Source organism: Pleurodeles waltl, chromosome 3_1 (genome assembly GCF_031143425.1).
Source record: "Pleurodeles waltl isolate 20211129_DDA chromosome 3_1, aPleWal1.hap1.20221129, whole genome shotgun sequence".
Taxonomy (NCBI): Eukaryota; Metazoa; Chordata; class Amphibia; order Caudata; family Salamandridae; genus Pleurodeles; species Pleurodeles waltl.
The window spans coordinates 1,882,484,968-1,882,496,109 of NC_090440.1; the positions used below are offsets into that span (position 1 = coordinate 1,882,484,968).

Below are 11,142 nucleotides of genomic sequence, written 5' to 3' on the forward strand. Positions count from 1 at the left end.
GTGGCATGAGAAGGGGGGGAGTTGCTGTACGTTTTGGCAAAAAGGTTGGAACGTGGTGTTTGTCCTGATGTATTAGTTTTACATTTGGGTGAAAACGATTTGGTTGCACTTTCGGGGATTGGATTGTTGAAGACGATGAAGTTAGATTTATGTAGGATCAAAGAGCGTTGGTCAGGTACACATATTGTTTGGACGAGTTTTGTACCTAGAAGGGTTTGGAGGGGTGCTAATTCTTTTAAAGGGATTGAGAAACAACGAAGAAAGGTGAACAGGGAAATGAGGAGTTTTTGTAAGGATCAAGGTTTTTCGGTGCTTACACATGAGAATATTGGGGTCTCTGATGCAGAATTGTTTCAGCAGGATGGGGTTCACTTATCGTTTTTGGGTAATGAGCATTACTTGTTAGAACTTAGGTTGTTGATCGCTAAGTTACTGGGCGAAAGTTTATGGGATAAGTAAAAAAAAATTGGGTGGGGCAGGAAAACGCCTGTGCAGGTTTTCCTGTGTGGCCTTTTGGGGGGGAAGGGGTAGATCAGAAAGATGAGAGGGCAGGGAGTTTGCACAGACAAGGGGAACTGGAGAAGGTGACTGCAGGACACATGGGTCAATGGTTGGTCGAGTCAAGGTGGGGATGGGACAAGGGGTAGTGCAGTGGGGTCATTTTAGAGGGAGGGGGAGGGTTTAGGCGATGAATTTTGTATTAGTGAGGATTGGGTAGTTTTGTGAGGCTATTATGCCAAGGTTGTATTTTGCCAGACCTGTTATATTAAAGCGGCCTTTTACCCCTTTAAGCGAGTGTCGTGGTCATTTCATGTTTCGGCCCGATGTGGGCTTGGGGGGAGCAAAGGGCTTGCCCGGTCTCCCCCCGGGCTTATCAGGCTGACGTGGTATGACCCACGATCACAAACGGGGATTGGTTGGCTGGCAGTATGGGGCGGTGGCTTAGGCAGGAGGATAAAGGGCAAGGGCTGGGTGTGGGCGGCCTCTTTGGCCGTTGTCACACCCAGTGGGCGTTTTGTCTTTGTGCCCGCCCGCCCTCCCAGTAATTTTGTTAGACATTGTTGTTGCGTTTTGGGTTTTTTGTAGAATTGAACATTATGTTTGTTCGGGAGTTTTTTGTGGATTGAGCGTTAACTTTTGTTAGAATGGGACAGGTATAACCCTGTTTTGTTTTGTTTTTCGTTTATGGTGATAACTGCATAGATAATTGAATAAGGGGGGGTGGTTTTTTATTTTTGCCGCTGATAGGCAGGTCTGGTGGGTGATATGTTTAACAAGTGGCCTTTTGGGGGGGAAGGGGTAGATCAGAAAGATGAGAGGGCAGGGAGTTTGCACAGACAAGGGGAACTGGAGAAGGTGACTGCAGGACACATGGGTCAATGGTTGGTCGAGTCAAGGTGGGGATGGGGCAAGGGGTAGTGCAGTGGGGTCATTTTAGAGGGAGGGGGAGGGTTTAGGTGATGAATTTTGTATTAGTGAGGATTGGGTAGTTTTGTGAGGCTATTATGCCAAGGTTGTATTTTGCCAGACCTGTTATATTAAAGCGGCCTTTTACCCCTTTAAGCGAGTGTCGTGGTCATTTCATGTTTCGGCCCGATAACACTTTGTGTCAGCCCAGAGCAGTCTAGCTCCTTTATCTTATACTACTGCCTGTTATAGTGCATCTATCTCTCCCCAATGCAGGGCATGCACTGAACTGCAGGATGGACTACTGCATAACTGTAGCCCTCGGTGTCCGTTCCTGCCCGCCTCCTCTCGTGTGTCTTGTTCTTTGTACTCCTTGTAACACTAACGGTCAGCCACCCCATCTCATGCCTTCCCCTTGGCCGTGGATCTCTCCACCGGTGCGCTCCTCGTTACCCCTGCCAGACTCCCCCTTCCACTCCCCCTGCCCCCCACCCTTTCACTATTTGTTCCCTCCTGCCCCTCCCTCCTTCCTGTGTCGACAGAGAATGTCCTGCCACACTTTTTTTTATATCCAGTCCTCCAATCTCTCCCGTGTGCACTTCTTGTTCTCTGTTAGGTATAAAGGCCGACGGTACCGGGGTACTCCGCAGCCTGGGAATAATCACGCAGGCACATTCTATGTGGTTACAATCTCTGCCCCAGTCGCGGGCCACGGGACTTTTGTTCTCTTCTATCCCACGGCATGGCCTGTACCATTCCGGACGTGGGGGGGTTCCTTTTCCACCCCTCTCATTACCTCGGGACAGGGATCATCCCACTGTCCCAAACACAACATTCCCCACACTTGCCTTCTTCCCTCTCTCGTTATTCTCACCCACAGTTCCATCTCGGCAGTGTTCTTCAGTTTTGTGGAAAGAAAAGGCGAGCTATACTGAAGGCTCAATATGGTTCTCTTTTTGTTTCTACATCAAAAGGAGATCGGATGGGAAGGGGGCCTTTATTATACTATTCCCTTTCTTTCTATGTCGTTGAAACTAAAGGACGATAATGGATGTGTTAGCTGTCCAAGCATTTTTTGACATATGAACAAAAGCAGCACTGTATTGAAGCAAATGAGCCATCAGTATAGTCCATGGTAGTTTCTCTGACTTTAACGCTGCACTTCTGCAGATTAAACACAGACCTTATGACTTTGTCACTACTTGTTTTTCTGTGCCTCCTGTTTCCCTCACAAAATTGGGAACTGCGTATGGCAAAGGCAAAATGAGCCTCGCCTTTACTTGTTTTGGTGGAACACTGACAGATCTTCATATGTTTAACATCAAACAAAGGAAGGTCACAACAGGCAAATTTGTTCATGCACAAGGTGGTCTTTGTATCTGCTGATACCATGTGACACTTCAATTCACTGTGTGTATTTTCTGAAGAGGAAATTTACAAAATAAACATTTTCACTTATGAAAACGCATCCCCCTTGCTATTCAAATTTCTTTTCAGTACAATGTATGTAGTTAACTGTGGTATATTTAAAAAATGCCAACAATACAAAGCAAAAGGAAGCTTTCAATCTTACTTGTCATACATGGCCAACAGCAGGTTCAGTGTGAGCTCCGGTGCTCTGGCATCGAGCTGTCCGGGCTTCTCCCACCTTGCACAGTGGAACAGCTCCCTCAACAACTCTGTGAGCTGTGGGATGTCTCGGGAGTCTTGCCTCTCCATAAGGGATCTGTGGCTCTGGAGGACAAGTTGGATCAGTGGGACCCCAACCAAGTGCACTGTAGAAGAAAGAAAGCATTATCTGGTAAGGGATCTCCCTCATCACCTGCATTAAGCTCAACAACATGAGACCTCTTTCACATTCATCCTAAAGTTTGTTTGTGATGAATCACTGCCTATTCCCAGTAACATGGACTGTGCTCCGGTGCTCCCTTGCTAGTTTCACGTTACATACATGCCACACCATAGCAGATCATCGCTTTATCTTCTACTGACTTTGTGTAAAATCAAAATAGGATCATTTACTAGGAACGAACAGATGTTTTTTTGTTAACCAGATGAAGCAATGTGTTGTAACTTAGGAATTAATGAATGGATATGTGCAGGCTTTATTTCATATCTGCCATTTATAAAGTATAATCGGTACACTTTCAAAAGTAAATTGTCTTTCAAATTGATCCTCTCAACAAGGCTCTGGTCAAAATACCAAGGGGCATGGGTCTGTAAACCAAGAGGTTTATGAACAGAAAACCTGAGTCTCGCAAGGGAGCTCCTGTGTGCTGACCTGATGCAGATTGACTGCAAGGAGGATCTAAGAGTGATGTACAAAGGTATGATTGATACATGTATTATGACAGGTGAAGTCATGTGACCTGGCTGGAGCGGGGCGTGACCGACTTTGACCCCTGAATATCTTGTGTTTCCCAGAGTGCCTGAGGAAATGTGGGGGCAGATTTAAGAAAGGTGGTGCTGCACTTAGTGCAGCGCCTCTTTCCTTTGCATCCCTTAGCACCCTCCTACTGTCACCATGTGTGCGCAGCATTTAAAATACAGCGCACAGTGGCACAGGATAGTGTCATTTTTCTATACATTATTGATATCCTCGGCAGGAGTAGCACAAAAATGTTGGAACTACTCCTGCAGAGTACATAGGGGCCCATTATAAATAATGGAAGCCCCCTTTTAGCGCCTGTTCTGAGCAGGAGTTATAAGTGTTTAAAAATTGGTGCAAGGAAATAGCTTAGATTTCCTTGCACCATTTTAACGGCCCCCCTAATGGGGGAACACCTCCCTTGCATACATTATGCCTGGCGCAGGCATAATGTGCCGCAAGGGTTCACAAAGTGGTGCAATGCATGCATTGCGTCACTTTGTGAATATGGCGTGGGGAAAATGCCACTTTAGCACCACCTTATCATCAAAACAATGATGCTATGGCAGTGCTACGGTGGCGTTAGGGGCTCTTAAATCTGACCCTTACTATTTTTTTATGGCACAGGGTAGTGTCATTTTTCTATACATTATTGATATCCTCTGCAGGAGTAGCACAAACATTTTGGGGCTACTCCTGCAGAGTACATAGGGGCCCATTATAAATAATGGAAGCCCCCTTTTAGCGCCTGCTCTGAGCAGGAGTTATAAGTGTTTAAAAAATGGTGCAAGGAAATACCTTAGATTTCCTTGCACCATTTTAACGGCCCCCCTAACGGGGAACACCCCCCTTGCATACATTATGCCTGGCGCAGGCATAATGTGCCGCAAGGGTTTACAAAGTGGTGCAATGCATGCATTGCGTCACTTTGTGAATATGGCGTGGGGAAAATGCCACTTTAGCACCACCTTAGCATCAAAACAATGATGCTATGGCAGTGCTAAGGTGGCGTTAGGGGCTCTTAAATCTGCCCCTTACTATTTTTTCATACAACACAGTCCATTGCTTGAACGGAGAGAGCAATACAGAGCCATATCTGCTAACATGATACTGCTAATCTATTCCCTAGCTCAGTTGTACTTTCTGGCTGCCTAGTGCCACGCACACACACCATTGTACTATACAGTAAAGTTCTGTCTGTGAGTCTAGCATAGGTTTTGTACAAAAGAGCACTGCTGTATTACAAAACACAATACTTAAAATATTTTACCACATTGTATGTGTACTGCAGAGTGCAGCAACATGAAAAGTTAGCAAAGTTTGGAAAAAATAAAACTTTCCTTCTACATTGCGCCTCCCACCCGGAGGAAGACATTTTTGGAGCAAAGCCTTGCCTACAATGTAACAAAGGGCTTTGCATCAAACACCATAGGTGGTTACATGGGAACACCCATGTACCACCCATACGACACCCCTTTGACCAAGCAATGCAGAGCGCTACTTTGAGTTACTTTAGAGTTGATTTCCATTGCAAAACAAGTTTTGCAGTAGAAAGTAAATCCCATATCTACACTATGTACCACTTTGAATCACTCTGTTAACCTTGCATTGGTGCAAAATGTGGATAAATTTGACTATAAGTGATTTAAGCATATAGCTCAGGAAATGAACTTATGTTTCTGCCCTCTGTATGAGAAGTTTTCTGGACATTTTATGCTTTCTTTGTATTATCTAGGCTACAAAACATTCACATCCTGGATTTCATGATCTACTTTTATTTGGCTCTCTCTTGTTAACATTTTCCAATTTCTGGACAGAACTTTCCATAGAGCAATATGGGGGAAAGATGGAGTCCCTTCTCCTCCAATGAACAACTGGCAATCCAGGGCTTCTCTGCTGTCCTGCCAAGTTGGACTGGGTAGCTCTTTCAACCTTTCTGAGGATATCACTACATCTGGTCATCTAACCAAGTCACAGGAAGGGTGAAGGGGCATCACTGTTCTGTTGTGGTGCACACTTCCAGAAAGTGTTAAGAGTCCCATTTTAGCATGTCAGCAGTCTGCAGGTCTTTCTATTCCTCATAACATTTAGGGACGTACGACCCACACAGTGGTGAGCACCTTATTTTCTGTCCCTCATCCAGAATCATGTTACAGACTCACCTGCCTAGCTCACTTTACTAATTTTGAGAAGATGGATGCCCTTTGAGCAGCACTATCCCCTCGAAGGAGCACATCTTGCCACACAACCCAAGGGGCATAGGGAGTTCCTCCAAATAGAGGAAGGAATCGTGTATCTTCTCTTGCTCTTAGTTAAACTGTACATTGCATTAAAAGATACTTACTACACATTCGATGTGGCCACACTATGCACTGCACAACCTGCATCAGGCATTGTACTGAGCAAGGCACAAAAACAGAATACCTTTTCCGAGTCGAAGTAAGTACTCTGAGATGTAATAATGTAATATCAGGGACATCGAAATGATTTTTAGGGCCCTAGGCCAAACATATTTTGGAGGCCCCTGTTCAGAACTGCTTTGGATTTATGATCCAACTTCAGCTCTTGCATACCCTCTTTGGTCAGATCACTGACAGCGCACAGGTATGTCCACGTTTTAAATGTGTTTACATCTAATATTCACGGATAGTGAAGTGTTCTTTTAATATTGTAACTCAGCAGCAGCTAATATTATTGTAAATAATCTCTGTGACACCCTCCAATTTCTCATATGTGAGGTCTCCAGTTTTGAACTAAAAGAAACTATGTTAGGGATGTTGCCTGAAATAAAAACATAACAATTCTCTGCAAAATATGTGCAATTGAACCACACATCACCCACATTAAAATACATTCAAGGAAAACTGTATTTTATTTGAACTGTTTAAGAATTATGCAGGTGTGTCAGGGCAATACTCTGCAGAACAGTACTGGCTCTACCAGGGGGTCCCCTGAGAGGCTAGGGTCCCTGGGCCATAGCCCACTTTGCCCACGCCTTAAAACATCTCTGGTAAAATGCAATTTGTAGGATCACAGCCCTTAGTTAGAACACAGGAAGTCACTGGCGCATTTTCTGCATTAGGAAATGCATTGTCAGCGGAGTGAGAGGAGCTTAGTTCCATGAAAATGTACTCCGCTTGTTTAACGTGTCATGTATAATGAATGAATAAAAACAGTACATAATTTTTTAAAGGAAAATGTACTCCTCTTGCAGCCACTGATTTGGCGAATGTGCATCTGCCATTTAAGGAGTCCTGGCCTCTTGTAAGACAAAAGCAGAGCCATACCCATAAAACCATTGCCAAAACTGTCCTTTTGGATTTTGCACAGGGAGAAATGTATGTATTTGTGCCACATTATTGTATAAATGTATTTATTGTACAGATATTAAAATCCATTACAATTTAAAACCAAGAGCAATCAAATAGTGCAAAAACAAATAAGACCCCCACGTCTTGGCGCACACACAAATTGAAAACCCCATACTACCAATAAAACACAATGCTAATATCAAACATTATAATCACAGTAAAATACTCAATTAATCTATGTACATTTATATCACAATGAGGACATTCCAATAATAGCAGGAGGTCCAACTGTGAAATACAAAATTGCACATGATTGTTACTAAAATAACTTCAAGGATCCAAAAAATGCTTCCTACAAGCCATACACCCTCCCCATGAACAATAAACATGGAGCAGACGACTGTCTGAGTCCTTAAAGTGCTTACGTGCATTAGTTAATCCATCATAGTATAGTAGCCATCAATATGTAAAGAACCATAACAAGAAAATTAAAAACTCAGTGAGTGTGCAAAATTGGTTCAAACGCAAATGAGCAACAGCGGAGAATAGATTTTATATGCCATTAATCACTGTTCGCAGTGCCCTTAGTGAACTTGACCTGAGCAGCATTAATAAATGTGATCAGCAAAACATTCAACAACATATTGTCAGGATCCAGGGACTTAATAATGGCCTGCTGGCAGGAGCGGACCCCAATTCATACCACTTATTACACAACAAGGATTTACGCTCCTTCTGCAAAGCCGGGCACAAACAGACCACATGTTCAAAAGATTCTTCCCAACTACCAAAACCCCTACACATTATACCCTCCCCTGGATTGAGCAGCCAGGAGGGTAAATGCCTCAAAAAAGCCCAATCACCCATCCTTAAGGCCATAAATTTCTCTTCCAGATGAATGCCATAAGAGCAAGAGAAATAACCAGCTGGAGTAGCTGGCTGGAACGAATTGATTACAGCCCAGACATGTTTATGTTTGGCAAGGAGACTCGATTCGAATAGAAGGACCAATACTGAATCATCTTTTTAATACCAAGTTTAAAAAGGGACTGTGATGGGTTATTAGCCCAGAGATCCTCAACTCTCAATAGCTAATTGCAATCAGTCAAAAAATGGGAGTGTGACCCTTGCCTCAGTTGCACTAGTTACGAGCCACAAAACTGACTCCAAACTACCCACGTTTGCCCTCCGTAACTTATGAGAGTTTCAAGAAGGCTCCTGCACCTACTGCCCGCTGATCTAAAAGGCCAAATTCCAACCGAACCTAAGCAGGCGACGCGGATTGTGGTAAATAAAAAAACCTTATATATCTTGGTAACCAACCTGTTTAGCAGACCTGTACCTCTACCCAACATGACTTCCTGACCGTAGATCAATGAGAGAGTAATCTTTGCTCTCATAACTTCCAATAATGGGAACAGATTGGGCCCCTTAAGAGTTTTAAACAATTTTGAAAGCGACACCTGGAGAGCCACAGCTTTGACTTCAATCTCCTTCCTCTGCCTAACAAAACTACCCCTGGCATCAAAATGCACAACTAAGTATTTATAACAGATGTCTGAAATAAGTTTACTCCTCTTATAATACCAGTTACTTCCCAAGGGCCTTTTCTTGCAAAAAGAAACCACTTTTGTTTTCAACAGATTTACTTCCAAATAGTTTGCAGCTGTATAAAGTTCAAGTTGGTTAAGCAACCACTGTAGGCCTACCCTGGTATAGCTGAACATTTCCAAATCATCAGCATAGAGTATGTGACTAAGCTGAAGACCAACGATTTTGGTGGGGTGAGAATTAATGGCATCAAGAGCAGATGACAGGTCCGCAATAAACAAATTAAAAAGCAAGGGATCAAGCATGCATCCCTGCTTCACATCACGGAAGGTGGAAATTTTCCTAGAAAGGGAGCGGCCATCTCCTAGTTTAATGTGGACCCAGGTGTCTGTATGTAACTCTATTATAGCCCCCAAGAGCACAGATGGAATTCTCCAATTTCATAATTTAACCCACAGGGAACCCCTGAGGACCCGATCAAAATCCACAAAACAGCAGTGCGGCACAAAACCTGAGAAAATCGCCTTGTCCATCAAGATGGATAGAGCTAGTAAATTGGTAGGTGTGCCCGATACAGCGATTTCCACCCCATTATTGACAATATATCTTTTCTGCCAAACCTGTACCTGAGGTTTCCCACTCTTGCCACACATCACACATTTCAAATTGCTGCTAATTATACCAAATAACAATGTAATTGTAGCAAGGATAGCTATGTATTATTTAATCTTACAACACCATTATCCTCGTTGATTGGCTCTTGGGAATGTTACACAACATGTGACACAATGTACAGACAGTACGTCGGCATAAGTGTGCGCCGAATGTAGCAATTTAAAGAGGGGACCATCATACTAAGATTTCTCATTGAATCACTTGAAAAATCTCAGAAATTAGGCGCATGATGGAAAACAACTAATCAGGGAATTATATTTCAGTTATATCACACTGCACGTGACTAAAGGTGCGAGTTATTATTCCCAACAATGATAAGAAATAGATCTATGTTCCCCCGAATGAGGCTGTTCATTCCTATAAGTAATAGCACTTGTAGTACTCACGCTGGCAGACCGTCTGCGTCGCACGCAGCTTCATGGCAGTTCTGTACACAGCATTCTCAATTTCATTGAGAGTCTCTGTAAAGAAAAATGAAAATAAGTACTGATTAGGTAAGTTCGGCAACCTCTTAGACGTGTCTTGCATGGATTTAAGGGTTGTTCTGTTCTTTAGGTTTTTGGATCATTGATTGTGGTTCTAGAAAGGTTTTGAGTTTTGTTTGCTTATTTCTAGGGCTCGATTACAGGTACCTACTTAATTCCAGTACATAGGAACATACCCAGGATATTTCACCTATAAACTTCAGATGCTGAAAGCAGCTGAAGTCTAGGGGTGAAAAATCAGGTATGAAATCAGAAATAACCAAGAGAACTGAGATCACAATTCATACTCCCGGGTGATTGCACATTTCTTAGTGAGCGGACCCACAGAAACCCATATGTGACACCTGGTAGCTTCCTCGCCCCTCAATTTTCTGATTCCTTCTGTACTGGTAACTCAGAGATGGGGAAGAATTACTAGGTACTACTCTGGGGCAGTTGTAACGAGGCTCCTTGGCAATTTCTAAGGCACAAGTATCTTTCCCAGACAACTGTTCTACCCAAATAGCTCCATTAGACTACTGCGTTGCACTCTACCTATGAACGTATACCTAGGTGCCCCAGCTAATGCCAGTAACTTGTATGTAGGGAAGGACCCATATTTCTAATTGCAGGCTGACGGGATACAAAATGTGGAATGTGGAATCTACTGCCTAAGCACAAGACATAAACATTGGCAAAGCCAATGGGTCTGTCTGTGCATTGTGCATTTTGTATAAAACATTAAACAAAAGCCTGTCACAGTAAGAAAACAAACAACACAAGTATACAATGCATCTATAAAGATGTTAATATGCAATGACTACTTTTGAGATGTAAAAAGGTCTCTCGTGGAATGCAAGGCAATCAATGTTCCAGTCAATAGTATTAGCATGGATAATAATACCCCTTTGGGTAAAGCCAAAGTCCACTCTATGTATAGTTTAAAGACCTGCTAACAATAGGTATAATTTAGTTTATGCTACCAAGCCAACCTTAAAAGGGATGTCTTCTAACTGGGTCTTTCCAAACATAACAAAACAAATGCCCTGCCTCCGAACCAAATTACCATTCAACAGTTCCCTTCTTCTATTTGTCATTTAGCACAGAAATTAGCCAGTACTCTAAATATCCAGTCGTTCTCTTTAACTCACAAACCCATTCACTTCACACATCAAAACTAGTCCCTAGTGCATGTTTTGACACTCTGGGAAAACAAAGCCTATAATTCCCCAAAACCTCTTTGAAAAGATAGCCAATGTGACACTCCTGTTCTGGCTCGATTATTGCAGCTAGCTGTTAATGGGCTTTCAAAACTGACTTTCACATCCAGGATTTAATACAAAAGGCAGCTCTCAGAAGCTGGCCT

The 11,142-nt window shown here is 43.0% G+C and overlaps 1 protein-coding gene across 1 annotated transcript in view; it reads right to left on the reverse strand.

Moving 5' to 3' along the window:
* Positions 1 to 10,082, reverse strand: part of DYTN (dystrotelin) — a 244,913-nt gene extending 234,831 nt beyond the window's left edge. The window contains exons 1-3 of the mRNA XM_069221575.1: positions 10,058 to 10,082; positions 9,699 to 9,773; positions 2,981 to 3,182 (exon numbers count right to left, since the gene is read on the reverse strand). Of these exons, the coding sequence (XP_069077676.1) occupies positions 2,981 to 3,182; positions 9,699 to 9,773; positions 10,058 to 10,082 (302 nt within the window). The remainder of the gene's footprint in view (positions 1 to 2,980; positions 3,183 to 9,698; positions 9,774 to 10,057) is intronic.
* Between the last annotated feature and the right edge of the window lie 1,060 nt (positions 10,083 to 11,142).